We start from the raw sequence: 26,243 nt of genomic DNA, 5'->3' as shown, positions 1-26,243 counted from the left end.
TTGACAATTATATCTTCTTTCTTATGTATTAGAATTTTTTTTATTAAAATTATAGTTATTTTACTTGTTGGGATTTTCAGCGAGAAATCCTAATTAGTCTCGAAAATTATTTCATATTCCTAATTGATTTCTTGTTTAGTTTGTAATCCTATTTTATAGTCAGTTGAAAATTATTGTTAGGTAAGAAAACCTTAATCTTGTTGAACAATGAAACTATTCTATAAATAGAATGATTGATTTGTTAGTCAAGAAAAACAAATTACTTGTGAGAGTTCAGTGAGAGTTAGAAATTGGGTGTAATTGGGACTTGGGTTTAGAGAGAGAATATTGAGTTTTGTAATTGTAAACTTTACTACATAGTAATATTTTTTCTCTGTCGTCCTAACGGTCATGATTTTTTTCTTTTAGGGTTTTTCACGTAAAATCTCTTTTATTTGAGTGTGATTAGATCTTTTGTACTTTTTCTCATCTTATTTTTTCCTTCACCAAGTGATATCATAGCTTTGGTTATCGGTCACCTAATGCACAAAAGATATGCCAAGCATGATAAAGTTTGATTTTGAAAAGTTCGATTAGAAGATCAATTTTGGCTTGTGGCAAATACAAGTCAATGATATCTTAATAAAATACTCGTATACAAGGTCTTGAAAGGCAAACCAACTCCTAAAGACTTTGAAAAATTTGGCAGAGCAAGTTTGGCAAATGGCTCCAAAGATTGTGATGCTAGAAGTTCGTCTCTCAATTTTGAAGGAGATGAATATGTTCTTTAAAAAGATGGATACATTCTCATGGTATGCTACTAGACTACTAAAGTTGCCATGAAAAATGATGTGATACTTCTAGTGGGTCCACAAAGTTTGCACATGGGCATTGGCTTGACGGTGATGCAAGGTGTGTGGTAGAAATGATGTCGATATATAGCTGAAGAGCTCCCAAGGAAACCAAGCTGGGGGTTGCACCATAGTTTTTCAGCAATATACTTTTCGACATTGTGTCGTGAAAATCTTAGATAGTATATGCTTAAGTGGTTGTACCTTTTATAGTGGGATACAATAATCTTGATGATAAAGATCATGGTGATTATTGGTAATAGATAATCATGGTTGTCGTTGGAGAATAGACGAATGTTTTTTAGGAATTCTTGCTATAGTGGTGGTTTGTTGGGATTTTTAGCAAGAAATCCTAATTAATCTTGAAGATTATTTTCTATTTATAATTAGTTTATTATTTAGTTTGTAATCCTATTTTATAGTCAGTTGGAAATTATTGTTAGGTAAGGAAATCTTAACCTTGTTGAACAAAGAAACTATTCTATAAATAGGATGATTTGCTTGTTAATCAAGAAGAGCAAATTACTTGTGAGAGGTTAGTGAGAGTTAAAAATTAGGTATAATTGGAACTTGGATTTAGAGAAAGAATATTAAGTTTTGTAGTTGTAAACTTTACTATATAGTGATATTTTTTCTTTGTCATTTTAACGGCTGTGATTTTTTTCTTTTAGGATTTTTCACATAAAATTTCTTGTATTTGAGTGTGATTGAATCTTTTATATTTTTTCTCATCTTATTTTTTCCTTTAACATTACTTCCTTATATTATCATTAATATCACTCAGCAACATCAATAGAGAAGTAAGTCAACACAAATAAAGTCTTAATTAATTTGATAAGATCTTATCTTATTTTTTTCTAAATTTTATAGTATTTATATTAGCTGAAATAAATGCGAGTAGGCAACTATGTTGGAATTAATTTTTCTCTCTCATGACCAGGAGGGTGGACATGTATATTTTTCCTAAATTTGGGGGATCAAGTGACATCAGACCATACTCGAGCGGGTGCAAGTACAATTAACAGTAAAACTCGGGATGACGTGTTCGGGTCGATTCTTACATTCATGACCCGACCCGACCCCTAATCCAAAACGGTGACAGGTGTCATCTCCACACGCAAAATCCAACCTTTATTTTCCGAAGAAAATACACGAAACAAAAACTATCTGTTGTTCATTCAACGTTCGTGCGCCTCTCTGTTTTTCTGCTCACAATTTCTCGTTGCTTCGCCATAGATAGGCCCTGTTGCTGCCACTCTACACAAAGCTTCAGCTCAAAAGCCTAAAGGTAGAGAGAGAAAATATATATAGATAGATAGAGGGAGAGATGTTTATGAATATGTGTTTATGTTGGTGGGTTTGGCTTAGTTTGTATGTTTTTTGAGGGGTTGTGATTTTTGGGTTTGGATCTCTAGGTGGGAAAATGGCAAGCTCAGTGGAGAAGGAGACCCAAAGCGGTGCGGGTGATGAGGGTTTCTCCGTGGACCTCCCAGCTCCTCCTGGTTGGACCAAAAAGGTTCCTTTTTTTTTGCTCTTTCTTCTTCCCTTCTTCCCCTGTCTGTTTGTTTGTAGTCTATTACATTTAGTTTCTTGAAGCTTATGCTGGTTTTTTGCTATTAGTTTTGTTTATTTGTGTGAATTGCGTTCTGGGTATGTTCAATTTTGTCAAATTGTGTTGTTCTGTTGTTGTATTCGGTTCGGTACTGATAGCCCTAAAGCTAGGGCAAATTGAGTTGTTCTGTGATTTTCTGAGTTTCGTTTCTTGAGGTTTGTTTTGTTGAAGTTTATTGGCCTTTTCTGGGTTTGCTTCTGTGAAACAGTTAAAATTTGAACCCCGCTGGTCTTGCTAGGTTGTCTGAAGTTCTTCAAATTAGAGTGTTTCACTCTCTGTCTATCTTCCAGAGTTGTTAATTTAGTTTATTTTTTGTCTAGTTGCTGGGGAAACTAATTTCTGTAGTTAATGGTCCGGCAAATAAACTGCAATGCAGCTGGTGTTTTTTATGCCCCTTCTTTTTCTTGATAACGATTAAAGGGGTGCTGTTTGAGGAGTGGGATGGAGTTGGAATATTGTGAAATAACGGTCTTGGCGGTTCTATAAGAGTCAAAATTTTTATTTATATGGCATTACGAAGGTTGAAGGTTGCTTATGCTTTCATTTTGGAAATTCAGATTTCAGATTAGTGTTTTCTGGAATTATACTATGCAGATTCCTTCATGGTTCCATCTTATTGAAATGTTTGGTAACTTTCATATCTAAATAGCCACTCTCTAGATACCTTGAATGCAACCATCTGCACGCCCCCATTCTTGTGGTTCCACTTTCTTGGTCCGAGAAGTGGATTGTTGGAATTGGGTTGGAGCGACAAGTGGCTTTCAGTTAGGGGGCTCTTGCTATAGCCGAATATGAGGGGAAGATCGTATACTAATACTGACAAAATTGTTTTATTAGGTAATGGAGATACTCTAAGCATTCCGTTAGTTATGCATAAAAAATCCTAGCTTCAAGGTGTAGATACATAAAGGACAAATTTTAGCAGATGGTGCCACTATAGTTGGTGGCAAACTCACTGTGGGGAAAAATGTATCAGTTGCTTATATGCCGTCAGCGGTGGAGCCCAGCCCCACATTGAATGGGGTAGTATTTTTCATATTGTATCATAGTATATCAGCCTAAAAAAATGGCTACATAAGCTAAAGGTAGTATCCTTTATTATACTCTTAACCAAAAAATTTCTATGAACTTTTCTTTTTTATGAAAAAACTACAATGATGAATTTGACAAATTCTCTCTTTTTATGTATACTCTAGGTATATTTTCTTGCTCTTTGGATGATTATCTAAAATTTTAATCCTAGATTAAGAATCTATACAAAATATCTTCTAAGTTCATCTTAACTCAACAGGTTTTTGAAAACTTCTTTCATCATCTTGGCCACTAGATTCTTAAATATATGCTTCTTGATATAATATTGCTTTCCTTTTAAAAATCTCATCCACAAATATAAACAATTAAAGAATAATCTTTACATTAAAATTAAACATAATTAAGAAACTATCAATTAATTATTAATATAATTCATATAGTTAGTATTAAAAATTATAATTAGTTTACATTATTTATCCTGAAAAAACTAAGTGTGATTATAACATAAATTATATTTCATATGGTTAGTATTAAAAATTATAATTACTTAACATTATTTATCCTGAAAAAATGTGTGATTATAACATAAAAATTATCAATATAAGAAAGTCAGAGATATGATTTATTTGTCTTACCTTATAGTTGTAAACTTGTCACAAAATTAATGAAATTTTGGGGGTAGTTTTTCGGTTAAACGATTTTCTTTATGTTTTAATGATTGTTTTCATTATTTTCCTTCTCTCCCCTCTCCCCCCCCCCCCCCCCCCCCCCCCCCTTGTTATTCTTCTTTATTTAATTTCAAGTCTTCAAACAGCTGCTATGTACAAAAAAAACCCTAAAGAAGATTAAATTACTATTTATAGTATTTTTTTAATTTTTTATATTTTGAAAAGTGCCCCTCTTATATCTTTTTTTTACCTATAAACTTCTTAAGATTGCAAAATATACTTGTTTCCTTTTTTGATTTGCCCCGTACATTTTAAAGTCTCTTAAAATAATTAATCATTTTCTCTTTCTAGTTACTTTATGACTTTCTTTTTGGATTGAACCCACATGTTATTAATCTAAGTGGGGGCTTGAAAAAAAAATTACACACTATAAGTGTATATGTCGCAACCTTGTGGGGGATGATTGTCCACCCTCAAATCCATGTTGCTCCACCCCTGTATGTCGTGGGAAGGTTACAATTCTGAAAATGTTGTGCTCATTAGCAGCGCTTGGTATATAAAAATATTTATTCTTTTGTATGAATTTTAGATTCATGTATGCAAGTCAAGGCCTCGAAAGGATCACAAACAAAACTCATTTAGAAGCCCATTTGTCAGATTATTCAGACAAAAACAGGATTAGGCAACTGGAGATTTTTAATCATCATTCTTGGCAGGACGATTTGGAAATTATGCTAGTGACACGTGACAATGTTTGAAGAATGGTTGTCTCTTTTAAACATGGTAGTAGTTGGGATGTCACTGAATTCAAAGGTCATTCTGCCCCTGAAGAGGAGTCTTTAGCGAAGGATACAGGCACAGTGGGTCAATTTCAACTAAAAAAAAAAAAAATCTGTCTTTTGTTGGGCATGGGGAAAAGGATTAATTATTGGAATCATCTTTTTTGTGGTAATTTTGGATTTGAGGAGGTTTTCCTGGTTTTTTTCCAGGTGCTGCATGGTAAAAGGGAAACAATTGGTGACTATTTTAGATTGATGGATTTGCAGGTGATTTGGAATGTTATCTCTGGAGAGAGCTTATTGACAAGGAAGTTAGAAAATTTGAGCAGCTAATTGCAGTTTCTTAAACCTTGCCTCCTCTGGGAGGAGAAGAGGATACAGTTTCATGGTTGAAATCATACTGATATTAAACCCTTTCGTTTGGCCTTGGTGATCTGCAATGAAGTCTCCTTCCTTTGCAGGGGAGTTTAGTTTGCAAGGCCTGTTATAACATGCCATTTTTATGTGTATACCATGGCAACATTTTAACATGCGATACATTTGGTTAAAATAAGGCAAATTATTGTTAATTAGTATTTCATGTATGAAGATGGCAGGGAGTTCATGATTCATCTTCTTATCCATTAGCCAATTGCTAGAAGATCTCAATTGTTATTTGAGGCTAATTCTTCAGAATGGAATGGCTGTTTCCTCAGTGTACGAAGTTCCTTTATTTTGGTTTAGAGAGGAGTTAAAGTTGCCAAAGGAAGAAGAGGGTGTGGGCTATGTGGCTCTTGGTCTGACATGCTTTCATTAGGATAATCAGGGGTCAACCTAGTCATATCACTTCAAAGGATGTGAAAAAACTTTTCTTGGACTAAAGAGTAAATTGCTTGCTTTGCTGTCTAGTTGGTTTTCAAGTGATGCAGCACCTTTGGATTTTACAGATGTCGAGTAAATGATAAATGCAGAGGATATGAAATTCCTTTTTCTGCTATACTTGTCTTTTATATACGGTTGTTATCCCCTCCGTACATCTCTTCTATAATATGTTTACTTATCAAGATGGGAGATGATTCCAATGGCTGATTGACTTCTTCATCACCTTGGATACTATCATCCATATAAAAATTGTGCTTTTTTGGTGAAGAAAAGGTTTTAGGCTAAAGGGGACAGCATGCTCATTGACATTTAAGATGGTTGATATGAAGATATGCCAAGACAAAAAACAAAAAAAGGAAAAAGTTTGAAATGATATCTTCTATGAGTTGGAAGTTGTTAAATCAAGGAAAAACTAGTTAATATGGTTTGCTCATGGGCAGTGAGAGACAAATAATGACAATAATCTGGAAGAGATGAGTTGAACTGTATCTACTTCTTTGATTCCCACGAATGTTCTCAATGTACTCCAGTTGGCAGTTTTTTGGTAAAGCAGTTGGACTAGATAATATATCAATAGAAGCTTGGAATTATTTAATGTTATCTTGAAATCAAAAAGGATGTTGGACCAATGGAGGAGGAGCATTTTAGTGCCCATTTACAAGAATAAGGGAGATGTTCAAAGTTGTGAAAATTGTAGAGAAATCAAACTAATAAGTCACATTTTGAAATTCTGTGAGAGAGCGATTAAGCTAAGATTAAGAAGGGAAACCAAGGTGCTTGAAAATCCATTTGGTTTCATGCATGGAGGTAAAAATTGGAAGCTATGAACTTGTGCCTAATGAAAAGGTACAGAAATAAACAAAAGAATTTATATATGGTATGTATAGATTCAGAAAATTCTTGCGATGAAGTTTCTATATAATTTTTATGGAGGCTTTTAGAGAATTAAGGAGTCTGAATTACTTATATACAGGTTATCAAAGATATGTATCATGAAGTAGAAACATGTGTCGGAATATGAGGAGAAGATACCGAAGTTTTTTCAGCTACAATTGGATTACATCTAGGGTTTTGTCTTACTCCTTACTATTTTCCCCAGTAGTGGATGAACTCACTAAACCTATACAAAAAGAGGTGCCTTGGTGTATGCTATTTGCAAATGACATTATGTTGGTGAATGAGAAAAAAGAAGACATGAATACTAAGCTTGAGATGTGGAGGAACACTTTAGAATCTAGAGGTTTTAAGTTAAAAAATCAAAAACCAAACATATGAAATGTAAGTTTAGTAAAATTTTTAAGGGTGGATGGTATTATGCTAAAATTGGAAGATCAAGTTGTACCAAGAAAATATCAGTTTGGAATCTTAGATCAATCATCTAAAAAGATAGGAGATCGATGAGAATGTTACTCATAGAATTAAAGTAGAATGGTTAAGTGAAAAGTGATTCCAATGCTTTATGTGATAATAAAATTCCATTAAAGCGAAAAGGAAAATTTTATGAAATGGTTATAAGACCAACTTTTTTGTGTGGTATAGAATGTTGGGTAGTAAAGTACCAACATGTGCAGAATATAACTGATGGAGATGAGGATGTTAAGATGAATGCGCCGCCATGCAATAAAATGCGTGAGACATGATTAAAATAGTTTGATCATATGAAAAGAAGACTAATAGAGGCTCCAATGAGGATTGGATGGAATGGAACTTGGCAGAAAAGATGGGGATGACCAAGAAAAACTCGGTAGAAAACACTTAAGTATGATATAACTATAAAGTCTTTATAGAAGATAAGACCATAGCATAAATGATTGGTGGGCTAGAATTCATATAGCTGACCCTACATAGTGGGATAAAGGCTGGATATGTTATTGGTAGTGGTGTGTGTACTCCAATTGGCAGTTGGAGCAACCTTGGTGCTTTAATTTAGTTCGAGGTTATTTGTATACAAGACTTGCGTCTCTTGACAATTGGCTTATTTTTTCTGTATAAGTTGGTTATTGCGGACTTCTTGTACTAGAGAAATGAAGCTGGAAATGGAAATGGAAACCCTAAAGTTTTTCATGTTCCACATTCTGTCAAGTCTAGTGAGCTGGCATTTATGCCCGATTTTGCTTTTGAGATGTGCATATTGTTGTTTCAAAGGTCAAGGTTCTGATTGTGGTGGGGTTGTCTGCCATTATTAGTTATCTGGCACACTATGACTATACAAAGCCATTGAATAACAATTAAAAACTCTGGAGATGGATGAGGAGAAAGAAGCACCCTGTGAGCTGAAATAAAGAGTTGTGTGCAGTATTACAATGTGTTTCTTTCTGCAAATACCCTTCAGCAAGTCATCATTTGGTGATAGATCTATAGATGGTAAAGAAAGTTGCTGCAAGGTGAGTCTGTTGAAATTTGAAAGGTAAGATGCATTCTTTATTGTAGAAAATTGTGTAATTATGTTTTTGTATTTAAGTGTATAGCTATTTTTTTCTCTATGTGACAGTTTTCTTACTTAACGGACTCCATAGGGGCAGTTTCTATCTTGTAACCTTTTTATGTATGTCCAATCAAAGAAAGTGATGCATGTTTTCTGTCCAAAAATCTTCATGGTATCAGAGCATTCTTAATTCTGATCCTAGTTCTTCCTGATTCCGATCTTGTTTCCGCAAAATTCTGAACGTGCTTCCTTCGAGTTTTTCCTTCTGCTATGGCATCCACCTTTGAAGTCTCTTCTTCCTCTCAACTCTCAAGTTCCCTCAATTCTGAACACTAATAGAGGCTCCGATTCCTTTGCCCTCCTTATTACAGGACACAAACTGAATGGGCACAACTATTTTTAATGGTCCCATTCAATTATGATGTTCATATGCGACCGAGACAAGGATGATTGTCATCTCACTGGTGCAACCCCTAAACTGAAGAAAGAAGATCCAAAGTACAAGGCGTGGAAGATAGAAAACAATATGGTAATGTCATGGCTCATCAAGGGGATCTCACGATCACTTAATATTTTAGTCGCCTAACTAGATATTGGCAGCAACTTGATATGTATGAGACAACCAAGTGGTAGTGTCAAATTGATGCTGGAAAATATAAGAAGATTGTTTAGAAGAAGCAAATTTACAAGTTTCTTCTAGGTCTCAACAAAAATTTAGACGAAGTCTAAGGCCAAATATTGGCCATCAAACCTCTACCGAATTTGCATGAAGTGGCATCAGAAGTTTGAAAGTTGAAAAAGGTTATGATGGGCACAGTAGTTCAACCACCAATCATCGAAGTATCTGTTATGGTTTCTCGGGGAACCGATGACCACCACACCAAGAAAAGAAGACCTTGGCGATCACTGCAAAAAAGGCAGGTCACACCTGAGACACTCGTTGGGATATTCATGGGAAACCAGTTGATTGGAAACCAAGAAGAAAGAAAGTCGTGGACACCATACTACAATCGAGGAGAGTTCCATTGCAGTCCAAACTGGTCAATTCAACAAGGAACGACTAGAAATTCTTCAACAGTTGATCGCCCAAGCCCAACAAACATCAATTTCCCATAACACTACCACCTCAACATCAACCACATTGGTTCAGAAAGGTAATTTGTTGATTGCACTTAAGGTTAAAAAGGTGGACAGTAAGGGTAGTTAGATTGTCGATTTTGGAGCCTCGAATCATATGACTGGTGATATATCTCTCATCCAAGATTTCACATCTTGTTCTGAAAATTACACTATGCGTATTGCTGATGGTTCTATCTCAAGGGTGTCTGGTACAGGTTCTGTTGTCATTTTAGAGAACCTCACTCTTGAATCAGTTTTACTGGTTCCCAATTTGAATTGTAATCTTTTATCTATTAGTCAACTCGCTCAAGAAAAGAACTACGTTATTAAATTTTTCCCAACTCATTGTGTTTTTCAGGATTTGAATTTGGGACAGATGATTGGCAGTGCTAAATTGCATTTTGGACTCTATATAGTCAGATTGACTGAATCCTCTAGAAGACAATCTCAATAGACAGTCGAAGGAAAGCATTCTTTTTTTGCTCTTAGGTCTAATAAAGATAGTGAAATAATGTTATGGAACTATCATTTGGGTCATCCTAATCTTTTGTATCTCGAAGAACTCTTTCGATCATTATTTAATAAAAATTCCTTTGATATTCAATGTGAAGCTTGTCAATTGTCTAAGCATGTTTGCAATTCTTATCCAATTCAAAAATATCAAGAATCCCATCCTTTCTCATTGATTCACAGTGATGTTTTGGGGATTATCTAAAATTAAAAGTGTAACAAGAGCTAGATGGTTTGTTTTATTGATAGATGACCACACTTATCTCTAGGATATTTCTCATGAAAGAAAAATCAAAGGTAGGTGAATTATTCAAAAATTTCTAACTCAATTCAATGCCAAAATTCAATTTCATCGTATTGATAATGCCAAAGGTTATTTTAATTATATTCTTGGGACATATCTAATTCAAGCAGTCATAGTCCACCAAAGTTCTTGTCCTAATACAGTAATACCCCTCAACAAAATGGGATTGTTGAACAGAATAATCAACATTCATTAGATGTTAATTGAGCTCTTATGATATCCTCTCATGTTCCGTAAATATTTTGATGGGATGTTCTTCTTATCGCTACATATCTCATTAATAGAATGCCTTCTCAAGTTCTCAAATTACAAACTCCATGTCAAGCCTTTCTCAAGTCATATCCTTCAAATCATCTCATTTCATCTATTCCACTTAAAAGTGTTTGGGTGTACTTCCTTTGTCCATATTCCTCTTCAATCCCAAGATAAATTTGATCCTAAATCTATCAAATGTATATTCCTTGGTTATACTCCAAATCAAAAGGGATATAAGTGTTATTCTCCCCTCACCATGAAATTCTATCATTCAATGGATGTTACTTTCTTGAAAAATCAACCATATTATTCCCAAACTGACATTTAAGGGGAGATCAGTTTTGGGATTGTGAATCCACACCTCCTAGTGTTCTTCCTTCTATTGTCACTCTACCTGATCCACTTGTGTTTGTGCCTGGTCCGATTTCTTATGTAACCGAAAATCAACCAGAGTCATATCCTTTAATTGTTCTTTCAATTGTTAACAACAAAGAGTTAATTGTTTACTCTAGAAAGAAGAAAGATTAGCGACATGTAGAAGAACAAGTGCAACCCACAATTAACCATGAAGCTGAATCGAGTTCAACTCCAAAAGAGACACAACTAGGTAACACTGTTTTTAATTCTAAAGATCTTAAACGAAGTATCCCACTATAACTTCCTATCTTACAAGAAGTTATCTCTAAAATATCATGCTTTTACTACTAATCTCATAAATATTCAGGTTCCCAACTTACAAGAAGCTCTCCAAATACCTGAATGGAAGGAAGCTGTAAATGAAGAGATTAGAGCACTTGAAAAGAATGGAACTTAGGATGTGGTCAACCTGCCTCCAAGGAAGAATTCAGTTGGATGTAAATGGATTTTCACCATTAAGCACAAAGCATATGGAAGTGTCGAAGGGTTCAAGGCCCGCTTAGTTGCTAAGGATTCCACACAGGCTTATGGCATTGACTATCAAGAGACATTTGCTCTTGTTGCCAAATTAAACATGATTCGGATACTTTTATCTCTTGCGATGAATCATGACTGGAAATTACATTAACTGAATATCAAGAATGCCTTTCTCAATGAGATCTAGAAGAGTAGGTGTACATAGAGATTCTTGCAAGTGTTGAGAATCAAACAAACCCAGACAAAGTTTGTAAGTTGAAGAAATCTCTTTATGGTCTTAAATAGTCTCGTAGAGCCTTGTTTGACAAGTTCACTAAGGTAGTAAAGAAGTTTGGTTGTTTATATTGTTAGTCTGATCATACTTTGTTTATTAAAAATTTGTCTGGTGGAAGGATATCCATTACTATTGTGTATGTGGATGATATAATCCTAACGAAGAGGAAATTGGAAAACTCAAAGGGGTTTCTTTCACATGAATTTGAAGTCAGAGACTTGGGGAATTTGAAATGTTTTCTTGGAATGGAAATTGTAAGATCTAAGATAGGTATTGTGGTTTCTCAATGCAAGTATGTTCTTGATTTGCTTAAAGAAACCGAAATGCTTGGATGCAAACCTGCAAATACTCCAATGGAGATTGTCACTAGAGATAGAGAAGGAAAAAGTGCTCCTACTGACAAAGGAAGATTTCATAGATTGATCGGAATACTTATCTATCTTTCACATACAAGACTTGATATTGTCTTTGTAGTAAGTGTAGCTTGTCAATTTTGGAATAATCCCATCGAAGAGCATATGGATCAATTGTATCACATTTTGAGGTACCCAAAGAAAACTCCTAGGGAAGGACTTTAAGAAGACTAAGAAGAGGAACATTGAGGAATTCATTAATGCATAATGAGTTGGCTCTACTACTGATCGTAGATCAACCTCTAGATATTGTACTTATGTGTGGGGGGAAACTTGGTTACTTGGCACAGCAAGAAGCAGATAGTTGTGGCTTGGAGTAGTGCTAAAACCGAATTTGGAACCATAGCTCATGGAATATGCAAAGGAACGTGGTTAAAGCGGTTACTTCTTGAAGTCCAAATTATACAACAAATGATCCAATCATGTTGTGTGACAATCAAGCTGCTATAAGCATAGTAAGAACTTAGTTTATCATGATCAAACTAAATATGTGGACATGGACAGGCACTTCATAAAAGAAAAAATTGAAGGTGGGATTGTTAATATTTCCTACATACCTACAGCTCTATAGATTGCAACCATTCTGCCAAGACTCTACCAAAGACTAAGTTTGAAGACATGAAATCCAAGCTGAGTTTACTTAACATTTACATCTTAGCTTGAGGGCGAGTGTAGAAAATCGTGTAATTACAATTTTGTATTTAAGTGTACGATTATTTTTGTCTCTAGGTGACAATCGTGTAATTACAATTTTGTATTTAAGTGTACAGTTATTTTTATCTCTAGGTGACAATCGTGTAATTACAATTTTGTATTTAAGTGTACAGTTTTTTTTGTCTCTAGGTGACAATTTTCTTACTTAACCGACTCTGTATCTTGTAACCTTTATATGTATGTCCAATCAAAGAAAGAGATGTATGTTTTCTGTCCCAAAATCTTCATTTATCATCTCCAAAATTATAAGAAAAGAGTGAATATTGCACAAAACTTGAGTATTGATACTTGAATGATTGATAATAACTTGAATTTGAACCTGAACCAAAGTCACTCCATATTATTACACGTTAGTTTGTGCAAGTTGCACATACTCAAGCCTCTTGAACAGGTTTCATCATTTCCTATCTTCAGTTAGTGTCACTTTGATTTTGATGAAGTCAATTATTTTACTTTCTCTGCTTTCTAACAACACTCACCCATTGAATCCTTGTGTCAGATAAACTTGGTGTTCATGGTAACTGTTTTTTATTTTGCACCATAAAACACAAGTAACTTGAAGGTATCCTGTAGCTATTATTGCTCAATTAATAGACGTTTTCCATTATATAACACTTGAAGAATTTTACATTTGCTCCATGTACTCAGTGTTGGCTGCATCATTTTTTGTTTCTTTAAGATCAGTTCCAAGATATCTGAAATGATCCTCTTAACCTCTTTGCATGCCTGTGTCATAAGATGCAATTATAGCACTTATTATTCATGTACCTACTTCAACCCTTTTATCTTAGGTTGTAACCAGCTGTATGCAGTAGAAAACACAAATCAAGGCAGTAGCAAAGTTGACTTTGAGTGGGAAGAATAGAGTAAAGAAGTTTATCATGATTATGTTTCAGGAGGTCTTACAAGGAGGAGCATATTGTTTAATTATCAACTTTCATATTGGACTTGCTATGTGATAACTTTGCTCCCTTGTATTATAGACATATTTGTATGAGTGACTCCATGACTGCCCTCCCCCCACCCCCTATACCCCTACCTTTAAACAAACAAATAAGCAAAATTAAATAAGAAAAAGAAGGAAAGGGGAAAGGAAAAATGGGGAGAAATGAAATGAGTCTAGCACTGTGTTGCAAGTCTAAAGAGAACTATGAATTTACATGCACCGTTTAGCTCTCGTTGGGCACTCAATATTCTTTATATTATTGCTGAGAGTACATATTTGTATAATCATGTCACTGGATCGTAGTGAGCTTTGCCAGTTGGCATCCCAAGCAGCCTGGTCAAGGCTAACTTTTCACATCTTTGTGACCATTGTCTTATGAAGCTTCCCAAGAAGTTGGTGGAGCTAAAGCTTTACGAGGGAAAAGAGTGAAAAGACGTGAATTCAGGTAATGGTCTAAATATTAAATTCTACAGGGACATATCTCATATTAAGCAAAACTTTACACTCTGCTATAGCTATTATAAAATTGTTGGTAACACTAGGTTACTGTCTAAATAATTGTTGAATATGGTATATCTGATCATTTTGAATGTAGATCACTATGGTTCATAGCAGCTAGCATAGTCCAAGCTCTAGACTGCATTGGAATGCTGTCAAAGTGGTGCTGTAACTTATCTGTTGCAAATTTATTTTGCAAGCTTAGCTTTTCAGGTGATTTTAGTCCTTCCAAGTGTTTTTGGAAATCAATAATTTTGTTGGGATAGTTTATTGGTAGAGCAAAGAAGGCATGAATATGGAACCTGAGATATGAAAGCACACTTTAGAATCTAAAGGTTTTAAATTAAGTAGAGTGAAAACCAAAGATATGGAATGTAAGTTTAGTAAAAATAAAGTGTGGATGATGGTTTAGTAAAAATAAAGTGTGGATGATGTTTTGGTAAAATTGGAGGATCAAATCATACCCCAAAAAAAGAGACCAATTTAGGTATCTTGGATCTATCATCCAAAAAGATGGGGAGATTAATGAGGATGTTATCCTTAGAATTAAGGCATGATGGTTGAAATGGAAAAGTGCTTCTGGTGTTTTATGTGATAGTAAGATTCCATTAAATCTAAAAGGAAAATTTTACAAGACGGTTATAAGACCAGCTTTGATGTATGGCATAGAATGTTGGGAGTAAGGTATCATCTTGTACAAAATATGAGCATAATCAAGATGATGTTAGGATGGATGTGTGTCCATACGATGAAAGATAAAATTAGAAATGAGTTTATTCATAATAAGGTTGGAATGGCTCCTATTGAAGATAAGATGTGGGAGATACGATTATGATAGTTTGGTTAGGTGAGAAAAACACCAATAGAGGCTCCTATGAGAAAAGTTGATGGAATGAATGGAACAAATAGTTAGCAAAAGAGTTAAAGGAAGACAAAAAAAAAAAATTGGGAGACAATTTGGTTTGATATTAAGTTATGGGTCTCATAGAAGATAAGGCAATGGATAGAAATAAATAGATTGCTAGAATTTATGTGGCCAACCCCACATAGTAGGATAAAGGTTTAGTATGTTGTTAAATAGTTTCGCTAACTATAAAATGGCATCTTCTCCCATTCATTCTATGCTTCTATCAGTATAAGAAGCTTAGAAAATATCGTGTGGGGGAAAAGGATGTACATTTATAATGTTAAAAGACAAAACAATGCCCTCTAGATCAAAGTGGCACCAAATCATTTTCTTATCTTATCCAATAAATTGTTTTGACAAATTCATGTCCGCTGGTGTATGCTTCTGTTATGATCCTCGGATCTGACTGTGAAGTCTCAGCCAATTGGCAAGAACTAAGGCAGAAAGTGGCGAGAGATAAGGCAGAAAATTACGAGAGAGAGAGAGAGAGAATTGAAGAGAGAATTCAGAAACTGAAATTTAGTAATGTCATTGAATCCTAGAAAAGAGATTGATTAGCAGCTTTATATATAGCTAATCAATCAGCTGTTACAATTTCAGTTACAAGTTGTAACTATTCTCTAGAGAATTAATATTCTACAGGTGACATTCAAATTAAATTGCTACAACCTACCAAAACCCTAAGATCTTGGCATTTCCCCGCCCTTGAAAATTTTCTTGTCCTCAAGACAAAAAACAAAGAAGCTGAGCAGCAGAGGAAATTTGATTGAGCAAATCTGGCAATTATTCCCAAGTATTAGTGGGGTAAAGTAGAACTGGAAGTAGCAGCTGAGCCAATGGTTTTCTACCAGACCAGCGGAATGTAGAATTCCGTGCAATTTCCCATAATTTCACACCAAAGCTTTATACATCTGACTTCTCATTGGATGGTTCCTCACAGGGAACTTCTGAAGCCATCCATTCAGGAGATCCTGCTGTTGATTTTATAGAAAGAAATGTGCTAGAGCGGGATAGGCCAAAATCACAAACCTTTACTGTATACTTCTTGTCAACCAAAAGATTTGGAGACTTCAATTCTCCCATGAAAAGGACAATATTTGGATGCCTCAGGCGTTTCATAATTGTGACCTCTCTCAAAAATTCCTTCCATTGCTTTGGAAGGAAATCTTGATCCATAAGAATCTTTACAGCCACAACCTCAGCATAATGGACAACACCAAAGGAACCTGCACCGATTCTCTCTTTCAAAACCAGATCACTCCCTGAGATATCCAAATCTTCCACCTCAAGTGAAAAATCTTGAGTTGATTTAGTTGGAACAATTAGACCTTCCTTGACAAACCTAAAACCACCTTGGGCTGTAATGTCCTTTGGATCAGAAATGCCTACAAGTGGCTGAACTTCTCCATGATCAAGGAGAGGGAGATGCTTGGATGGAATAGGATCTTGAACATCTTTGCTGCTGCTTGAATTAGGCACCTTGCTGTGTTCATCCGAGGATTGCTTAGGACATGTCATGTTAGCAGCATTGCCATCAATACGTTCCAGAATTTGATCTGCCTTCTCCTTTGAAAGAAAGTCCTCTGACAAGTTGGATTGCATAATTCTATGAATCACTCCATTTCCTGGCAGGAGTGGATTTAACCCTTCCTTAGGAGGAAAGAGTGGATCTGATATTTTCTTAGGAGGAAAATCAGAAGGAAGATTTACTTGATACAGTTTCGAACACATCAGCATCAATCCATCTAACCTCCTATTAATTCTGTCGACAGAGTTCTCAAACTTCCAATCCAATGTCTCATGATTCCGGCTGGTTCTTGCTTCCAGAGAATCCACTTGACTTGGCAGATCTGAGACTGTCACATTCACCTGCTGCAGTTGAGATTTGAATTGCTTCATGCGTGTACCATCAGCCATGGCAGAAATTGCACAAGAACAGATTTCGGTGGCCTAGGAGGTGCGAGAGAGAGAGAGAGAAACGGAGAATTCCGAGAGAGAAAGATTGGGAGAGAGAATTCAGAAACTGAAATTTAGTAATGTCATTGAATCCTAGAAAACTGATTGATTAGCTTTATATATGGCTAATCAATCAGCTGTTACAATTTTAGTTACAAGTTGTAACTGTTCTCTGGAGAATTAATATTCTATAGCTGACATTCAAATTAAATTGCTACAACCTACCAAAACCATAGGATCCTGACAGCTTCTTTCTTGCTTTCTAGTTGTATCTAATGCATATTGATCAACTTGAAGTGGATATAAATAGGGAAGTTTGTCAAGGCTTCTAACTGGCCTCAAATTGCTGTGGGAATTCTGTTAGATCCCAATAAACTGAAAATGACATGGTCACATATTTATGCTCCATTTGTTTGATTTCAAACTCCTTGCTGCATGTGGAAGTTAAACAAATAAACTTTTGCTATTCGTATCCTTTTCTTGCAAGAGTTTGGCACAAATAGATATTTGATATAGAAAGTTCATAGAAAGAAAAAGTGCATATTTTTTGGCATTTTAATGTCTAAAAACTTTGTATGATTGCTACATTAGTTACAAGTAAACCTTGTATGAATTTTTGTTGACAATGATTAGGTTTTAGAGTTTATTTTACTTGTCTAAGTCAGACTTAGAGACTAACCCTTTTAAGGTTGATGATTCATGAAATGCATTTTGTTTACCTGTCAATTAATCATTTTCCGTTTCCTTGGTTCAACCGTTCAAGTATCGCTTAGGCTACTGCAATTTTTATATCGGGTTCTATAAATCACTCCATGTCAGCAGATAATATTCAACTGATTTGGAGTGGGATTGTAAGGCAAGTCTGCTTTATTTTTTAAGAGGAAAACAACTATATTAATGACCATGTATCATCTTCATATCAACCAGAGCAGGGAGTGTTGAGCCCCACATGAAGGTCGGTTAACCAACTGGTTATGAGAGATTCTATGCTGGACCCGGTCCACCGGGCCCACTCATGGACCGGGCCAGTAGGGGTGCACCACGTGTCCCATGGCAGGCGCACCCTTGCGCTGCTTCTCCTTCCTCTAATTTTTCTCCTATTGGCCAATAGGGGTGCACCATGTGTCCTGTGGCAGCGCCCCCTGCTTCTCTTGTTCTCTTCCTATGTGTATATATGTATATTAAGTAAATTTTAGTTATATTTTAAGTTATTAAAAGTTGAGAATATAAAGAATATTAAAAAGTAAAAAAAAATGTTAATTTTTTAATAAATATATATTTAATTATAATAAAAATTTTATTAACATAAGATTTTACTCTTCATATTTTTCCCTCATATTTTTTCATGTTTTCTGGCTAGTTGTAGTCTTTTTACAGCTTAATAGGGAGAAAAGAGGGTTATATCTGCTGCATGAGAGAGAGAGAGAGAGAGAGAGAGAGAGAGAAGCAGAGGACAGAAAGGCAGAGGAAGAGAAGGGGCACACCTGCCACAGGACAAGTGGGGCACACTTGCTGGCCCGGTGGACCGGGTCCAGCATAGAATTTTCCACTGGTTATAGTGTGGCCTGTGGTCAAAGAGTATAGAAAACAATTTTGCCTCTCTCAATTGCTGTACAGTAGCAAGATTATCTTTCATTAATTTTTTTAATTTATGTCTTCTCTTAAAAGTGTTCTGTTTATTAAGAAACTTTACTTTGTAGACTTATACTTAAATTATACATTCTCATCTGTTTATGTCCCTTTGCTTTATACTGTAAACTTGCTTGTTGGATTTTTTTTTTTTCCTCCTTTATTTGCACAGAAGACTGTGTATAAAACAAAACTGTCTTTATTGCAGTTCATGCCCAAGAAAGGGGGCACCCCTAAGAAGAGTGAAATCGTATTCACTGCCCCTACAGGGGAGGAGATCACCAGCAGACGACAGTTGGATCAGTACCTGAAGTCGCATCCTGGTGGTCCCCCAATATCCGAGTTTGATTGGGGAACTGGTGAAACTCCAAGAAGATCAGCCAGGATTAGTGAGAGAGTGAAGATAGCTCCACCACCGGAACCTGAGCCTCCAAAGAAGCGTAGCAGGAAAACCTCAGCCCCAAAGAAGGATCACAAAGAAAAGGAAGTTGCCCCTGAAGAAACGGAGGGGGAGAAAGAGAAAGAGGATCACATGCCAGATGAAGATAAGGTGGGGAAGGATAATGCTGGTGGAGAAACTGAAAAGGATGCTGTGAAGGAAACCGAAGATCAGAATAAAGATGAAACACATGTTGTGCATGGCAAAGTGGAGGGTACTCCTCCAGAAGAGGCTAAGCTTGGAGAAGACGTCAAAGCGCCTGATGCTGAAGGTTCCAAGAAGGATGAAGCGGCAGATCCCAAAGATGCTCAGAATGGAAAAACAGCTGATGGTACCAATGAAATGGAGCATGCATCAGACCAGGCTGAGAAAAAGGATGTTCCTGAGGAGCAAGACAAAGCAGTGGACAACAAAAACGAGGAACAAAAGAAACTCGAAAATGAGATGAGCAAGAAGGCGGAGGAAGAAGCGATAGAGAACGGCAGCCGTGGTGGCAAGGCTGCCAACTCTAACCCTTGAGTTATAATGTAGCTCAATCTGTTACTTCTGTTATAATCCTTCGTAGGTTTCCGATCTTCAGATGACTGTAGCATCTTAATGTTTATGACTGAATTCTGATTTCATGAAGACTTGTACTTATAACTATAGTTAATTAGGTGGTCTATATCGCAGCTTCGTTGTTAAGAAAGGAAATGTAGGGGCCTTGAATTAATGCTGCTGCCTTTTGTGCACTTATATATGGAGCTTGTAGGCCGTAGCTTGCAGAGATCCATAGACCATGGAACACTTTGGTGTTAAATATTGGAATAAGTGGCTACAAATTTGGTTCGTGATATTATCAACTCCTTTAGCATGATTTGATTTGCTCTTTTCATGAATGCTGCAAAAGCTGAGCAGGTTCAATGGAACACGATTGGTGCTTGCATCACATCGATGTGAGTCATGTACGAGGTGTTAGCTATAGCGAACCGCACTTCCTTTGTCAAGGGGACAAAAAGGGGTTATGTCTTATCTCATCTATGTGCCTATGGTTAAAGTGGATAATATCTTGTACAGAAAACATTCAGATGCTGCAGCATTAACATCTACCACCATTTGAAATTTCCAAGGTTGCATGCATTGTGGTGAAGAATCAAATGAAAAAATCAAAGGGGAGAGTGAGGAGTGCAACGATTTTCCTTGGACAGTAATTAGAACAAAAATGAAAGGAAAATCACAACCCTTTAGAGCCCTTTAAGCTGCTCAACCAACCCTGTCAAGGCTGACCACTTCTCAAACGCAGTTGCTGATGAAACAAAAGCTATTTTGGAGGCCTCGACATCGTTCCCTATCACTGTGAAGGGCAAAGCACAGATTAAGGTAGAAAGAAATTAGGAAATTTTTCAGGAAAAGGGGAGAAGGATAAAAAAGAAGAAAGCCAAAGAAAAGATAAAGTGAGGACACAAGTAGCAGAGTCTGGGATAACATTCCATTTGCTCAAGCAATAATTTTTTTTTTTTTTTCCGTTTCTTCACTCTCATTTTCCTTTTATAAAATGAGACAAATTAAAATCCATCCTTTCTTCTATGCAGCACCAAACCATTTGTTCTCAAAAGTTTTACGCTGATAATCAACCACCTAAAGTAGTATTAATATCTTATTAACACTAGCTCATAATTACGAAAAAATCACAGGAAGCTCACCTGAGGAAATCAAAGAAGCCAGTGAGGTGTTGAAGGCATCCACCTCAGTCTTCTCCTCAGGGCTGGAGCTCAGCTGTTGAAATGAAAAAGAAACAATTAGAAAAACCCAAAGACACACAACCTACAAAATAATAAAGCCAATATGGGCAAGAGTCTAATCAGTAATTAAGAACACCTTGGTGAAGGCTGTATTGGCTTTCTGGAGCCAATCTGTATCTGTGCTTTTGCCAAGCACGGAACTTGCTGTTGGCAGATCATTTTTCTCTATGGCTTGCCCCACTTTGCTCAGCTTGTACACAAGTTCTTGGAGGTAGGCTGTTGAATGAATGTTCATGGAAGCATTATCAGAATGTTAATTGTCAGTTTTCATGTGTTCGCTTTAAGTTTAAGTTATCAAACATTTGAAATCAATTATAATAACCGTTAGGGGTGAGCGCTCGTTTAATACAAATCGAATATTCAAACCCAACCAATAAAGTTTGGTTAATTTGGTTTTAAATTTTTAGGTTCCATTTTCTATCTTTTTTTAAAAGGTGAAATCTCTCACCTTAATGGTCCCGCAGCTCAATCCCAAAATTTTTGCAAGAGAGGTTAATCATGAAACCTAACGATGAGATTCGAACACGGGACCCCAACCGGCTATAGTCCAAGGGCTCTTTAAGTTTTAATTCATGCTCGTCCTCAACTGCTGGACTATGTTCATGGCACAATTCGGTTTTAAATTTTTAAATGTTAGTATTTGTGTTGTTGGTTTAGTTTGAAGATCATAATTTGGCTTTCAAGTTTCAACCTAATAGACTTAAAAAACGCCATTAATTTTAGACTATTTACAAAATTACCACTCAAATAACAATGAAATTGATGCCTATTGCAATAATTATACTTACTAAAACACCTTAAACTTTTAGTAAACTTTATTAATATTGTTATTTCTAACCAAATTCGATTCATTTCATTCATTCATGTTACTTTGGTTAATGTGGTCATTTCAGTTAAATCGGTTTTCTAAAATTACGGTTAAATTCAGTTTAATTAACCGAATGTTGACCCCTACCAATAGCTCAACAGCGCATTGATTAAGTTGCAATTTAACACACAGAGAGAATGAAATTGAGCCAATCGGGTGCAGTTTCAAGCACCAAGTCAAGGAAATTACACAGCGAAGAAACCGACCTTTCTCTTTGTTGGATGAGCTGATGACTCCTTGCTTCTCAAGCCTCCTCTTCCTGTCCTTCTTCACCCTCTCCAGGAGCTCCTCGTCGTCGTCGGCTTCGAGAATGGCGGCATTGGCAGCAGAGCCGCCATGGCCGCCGGCCAGGGTGGAGAGGAAGGCTGCGGTGAGGCTGATGGAGAGGCTTCTTCTGGCGAGAATTGGAGGATAAGGATGTCTCGCATCGCTACTCGCTGGCTTGCAGAGAGTTGAAATTGGCCTAGCACTACTGCGCTTCTGAAGAAGAATTGAAGGCGAAGCCGGTGAAGAAGACGAAGACGAAGACGAAGATGATGAAGAAAGCAGAGCTGGGAGGAAGGTTTTTGCAGTGGAGAGGAAAATTGTGGCCATTTTTTTTTATTTTCGGCCTTTTTTTTTGGTGGGAAGGAGGCAAAGGGTTGGCTTTTGGCAGTTCGGAACTATAGAGGATAAGGTCACTTGGATTCTGTGTCTCGTCTAATCAGAGGGCATTTTTCAAATGTTGGAGGGCATTTTGGTCTTTCTAGTTCTCACAGTAATTTCCCCTCCCCCACCCCGTTGGATTTTGGATATGCTATTAGCCACATGAATCATGTTATTTTGTTCGAGAGACTTACCCATTGATTGACATAAATATGTTAAAATGACAAAAACATCTCTCACACTCATGCCATCTAAAATTGTTTCCCCTTCTCTTCCATGTCTGTCGCCTCTCTCATCTTTTCCCCTTCCCATGGTCGATGTTGCTTCGCGCCTCCTCACCTCACGTTGTCTCGTCTTTTGCCCATCGTTGTTGCTACATCTGTCGTGATTGATGCTGCAGTGGTCGATGAGCAAAAGGCGAGACAGTGCAAGGCAACGATAGCGAGGCAAAAATGGTAAGGAGAAAAGGCGACGATGACTATAGGAAAGGGCAGAGATGAGAGAGGCGTTGACCATGGAAAAAAAGGGGAAGCAATTGCAAAAGGCATTTTTATCATTTTAGAGCCTCTCAATAACCTTCTCGGGCAAAGTAACATTTTTGTAGGCACAATTAGTCTTATGACCTTAATTATCACGTCACACTAGTCATTATTTAATTATACGTTATTCATTTCACAAAACCTTTCATGCTAACCCTTATTCATTTGCTATATATAACAAATAACTATATATCTTTGCAAAACTTTAATATTTATAATGGTGGATGACAAATTAAGAATGGAAAATGCTACTTTGCTCAAATAAGGATGACCGAATGCACCAAATAACAAAAATGCCATCACCTAATTTGCAGATTCACCACCCCTGCCCTTATTCGCCTTCTTTGTCCTCTACCATGGTCGCCTCCAACAAGTTTCGCCTTGCCTTATCGTCGCCCCACATTGCCTCACTGCCTCATCAACCGCCGATGCATCATGCATCTTCTCGTTGCCTCATTGTAGCACCTTGCTCAACCACCGCTGCATCTTATCGTCGTTCCACTACAATGCCTGGTGCGATTGTCGTTGCCTCACCGTAGCACCTTGCGCCAATCGTCACTGCACCATCTCATCACTTTGCCACTATTGTTTCTGGATGAAGTCTCAGACTTCATGAAGCCAGACATATCGAATATGTCATCCTATCAATACAAGTAGCACGATCTATTAAAAATAATGTTTGTAAACTACCAAATCAACAGTAATAGAATAGGACCTTAAGACTTTGGTTGTATAGGAGGAGAGGGTATAGGCTGGGAAGAAAGAGAGACTTTTTATCTTATTTAAAAAAAGTTTTATAATGAAAATGAAGGTACGCTATATAATATATATATATATATATAAAAGATGAATATAGAAGGTAGATTCGCTTGGTTGCAGTTGGTGGGCAGAAAAGCAACCACCATCACTGCAAAATCTCTTTTGCAATATGATTATTAATTAACATCAAGTTTGGCTTAGCCTCAAAGGCATGCATATTAATCACTCATTAATTTCAACCCACCTCTAACCATCCCTTCCTTTCTAATTAAGGGTCGGCTTTACACTCATGAAAATTATCACTTTCACCCCCACAAACAACAGACACACACACACACACACACACACATATATAGAGAGAGAGAGAGAGAGAGAGAGGGAGGGGGGAACCAAGAGCTTCTTCCATGATCTCAGATTCTCAATCCATATTGCCTTCTTCTGTGTTTCTTCACCTTCATCAGTCAACTTTTATGATAAACGGCCAAAAAAAAAAAAAAGAAAAAGATCAAAAGCATATGCATTATCTATTGTGATTTAATTAATTGATATGATATGATATTATTTGACAATGAGAGTTAATGACGTGTACACACATATTTATATATCTTCAAGATTAAGTAACTTGAACGTACAAAAACATTATATAAAAAAGATAGAATTTTTTTAAAAATATAATTATTGTTGTCTTTATAAAATTAAAAGTGAGATATGAGTATCAGAGCATCTAGAAAGTTCTAAAGTGTTTGTGAGACATTTAAAGTAGCGTCAAAATATCAAGTGATCAAGAGACCTTAAAACTAAAAGTGGCATTACGCCTCCAGGGTATGGCATAAGTGGTAAAAATTTCAAGTTTTCTTGAAAGTGATGGAGAATCAACTTCTAGTGGAATCAGAAATATTCTATTTGGTGGAGACTAATCACATATCTGCTTGGGAGTGCACAAGCTTATGACCACATCTAATTTACTTGGAGGCTGAATCAGGAGGGAAGGTCGGTCTATTCCAAAACTAGGCAGGTGAAATCTAGACACTTGCGTCATCAAAAAAAAAAAAAAAAGTGATGCCAGGGTATCAAGTGACCAAAAGACCCCTCGAAGTGTCGTTAACGTATCAAATGATTGAGAGACTTGCAAAAAAATGAGCAAGTTCGAGGTGCAAGTGAGGTCACTCGCAAACTCTTTAATACTTAAGTTAGTTTTGACGTAAAGAGAAATTAGAATTTTAGTGGCGTAATAAGCATTGGAGGGTCCGTGGGTGGCCTCACCCCCGCCCCTAACTTGCTTTTTTCTCTATAGATTTCTCGATCACGTGATACTTCGACAACACTTTGGGAAGAGGGGTCTCTTAGCCACTTGATCCCCCGACGCTACTTTGAGGGTCTCCTGGTCACTTGATACTCTAACACCACTTTAGAGGTCTCACAATCACTTGATATCTCGACGTCATTTTGAGAGATTCTCAATCACTTGATACTCTGACATCACTTTGAATGTCTCATAAACACTTTAGAACTCTCTGGTCGCCCTAAGACTTACTCCCCACTTTTTCACATTATAAATTTATTATTGTATCGAGACAATACCAATTAGCGTTGTATAGAAGGTACTAAGGGAGAGCAGAGGGTATAGGCAGGAAAGAAAGATAGATTTTTTATCATATTTAAATAAAAATTTTATAATAAAAAAAAAATTATATCATTGAAACTGTTACGTTGCTTGCTTTGACAAAAGTCATGAAAGAGGGCGTGAGAACATTTGTGGCTATATCATATATATATATATATATATAAGATGAATATAGAAGGTAGATTCGCTTGGTTGCAGTTGGTGGGCAGAAAAGCAACTTCCATCACGGTAAAATCTCTTTTGCAATATGATTATTAATTAACATCAAGTTTGGCTTAGCCACAAAGGCATGCATATTAATCACTCATTAATTTCAACCCACCTCTAACCATCCCTTCCTTTCTAATTAAGGGTCGGCTTTACACTCATGAAAATTATCACTTTCACCCCCACAAACAACACACACACACACACATATAGAGAGAGACAGGGAACCAAGAGCTTCTTCCATGATCTCAATCCATATTGTCTTCTTCTGTGTTTCTTCACCTTTCATCAGTTAATTTTTATGATAAAAGACCAGAAAAAGAAAAGAAAAGATCAAAGGCATATACTATCTATTGTGATTTAATTAATTAATATAATATTATTTGACAATGAGAATTAATTACGTGTACACATATATATATTTATATATATTCAAGACTAAATAACTCGAACATACAAAGATGTTATGTAAAAAGATAGAATTTTTATAAGAAAATATAATTATTATTGGTTTAATATAATAATAAATTTATAATGCGAGAAATTGAGGTATGAGTTTTAGAACACCTAAAAAGTTTCAAAGTGTTCATAGACCTCCAAAGTAGCGTTCAAGTATTAAGTGATCAAAAGGCTCTAAAACTAAAAGTGGCATCAGGGTATCAAGTGACCAAAAGATCCCCTAAAGTGTTGTTAAAGTATCAAGTGACTAAGAGACCTGTAGAAAAATAAGTAAGTTCGAGATACAGGTAAGGTCA

The 26,243-nt window shown here is 36.2% G+C and overlaps 2 protein-coding genes across 3 annotated transcripts; one reads left to right on the top strand and one right to left on the bottom strand.

Annotated features, from left to right (window-relative positions):
- Positions 1-1,969: 1,969 nt before the first annotated feature.
- LOC127806257 (methyl-CpG-binding domain-containing protein 11-like) lies at positions 1,970-19,907 on the top strand. 2 transcript variants are annotated; one of them, XM_052343436.1, is made up of 3 exons: positions 1,970-2,118; positions 2,246-2,346; positions 18,835-19,907. In XM_052343436.1, exons 2-3 carry the CDS (start codon positions 2,254-2,256, stop codon positions 19,582-19,584), a joined length of 843 nt encoding a protein of 280 aa, XP_052199396.1. In that variant the 5' UTR covers positions 1,970-2,118; positions 2,246-2,253; the 3' UTR covers positions 19,585-19,907. The 2 variants fall into 2 exon arrangements, with proteins under 2 accessions (XP_052199396.1, XP_052199397.1); XM_052343437.1 differs by lacking the exon at positions 1,970-2,118 and adding an exon at positions 14,018-14,081 and having other exon boundaries at positions 2,257-2,346.
- A 206-nt stretch (positions 19,908-20,113) lies between these two features.
- On the bottom strand, positions 20,114-22,381 carry LOC127806258 (thylakoid lumenal 16.5 kDa protein, chloroplastic). Its single transcript, XM_052343438.1, has 4 exons — positions 21,921-22,381; positions 20,923-21,062; positions 20,748-20,820; positions 20,114-20,398 (listed from the first exon to the last, which is right to left on the bottom strand). The coding sequence occupies exons 1-4, from the start codon at positions 22,306-22,308 to the stop codon at positions 20,289-20,291; spliced, it is 711 nt and encodes a 236-aa protein (XP_052199398.1). The 5' UTR covers positions 22,309-22,381; the 3' UTR covers positions 20,114-20,288.
- Between the last annotated feature and the right edge of the window lie 3,862 nt (positions 22,382-26,243).

Source organism: Diospyros lotus, chromosome 7 (genome assembly GCF_014633365.1).
Source record: "Diospyros lotus cultivar Yz01 chromosome 7, ASM1463336v1, whole genome shotgun sequence".
Taxonomy (NCBI): Eukaryota; Viridiplantae; Streptophyta; class Magnoliopsida; order Ericales; family Ebenaceae; genus Diospyros; species Diospyros lotus.
This window is presented reverse-complemented; position numbering and strand designations above follow the sequence as displayed.

Excerpts from the sequence above, each read along its gene's own strand:
- LOC127806257 (XM_052343436.1), top strand. The coding sequence starts at position 2,254 with ATGGCAAGCTCAGTGGAGAAGGAGACCCAAAGCGGTGCGGGTGATGAG. Across the intron at positions 2,347-18,834 it reads CTCCTGGTTGGACCAAAAAG|TTCATGCCCAAGAAAGGGGG; the intron begins GTTCCTTTTTTT and ends TCTTTATTGCAG.
- LOC127806258 (XM_052343438.1), bottom strand. The coding sequence starts at position 22,308 with ATGGCCACAATTTTCCTCTCCACTGCAAAAACCTTCCTCCCAGCTCTG. Across the intron at positions 20,821-20,922 it reads CCAATACAGCCTTCACCAAG|CTGAGCTCCAGCCCTGAGGA; the intron begins GTGTTCTTAATT and ends TCATTTCAACAG. Across the intron at positions 20,399-20,747 it reads GGCTTCTTTGATTTCCTCAG|TGATAGGGAACGATGTCGAG; the intron begins GTGAGCTTCCTG and ends TGCCCTTCACAG.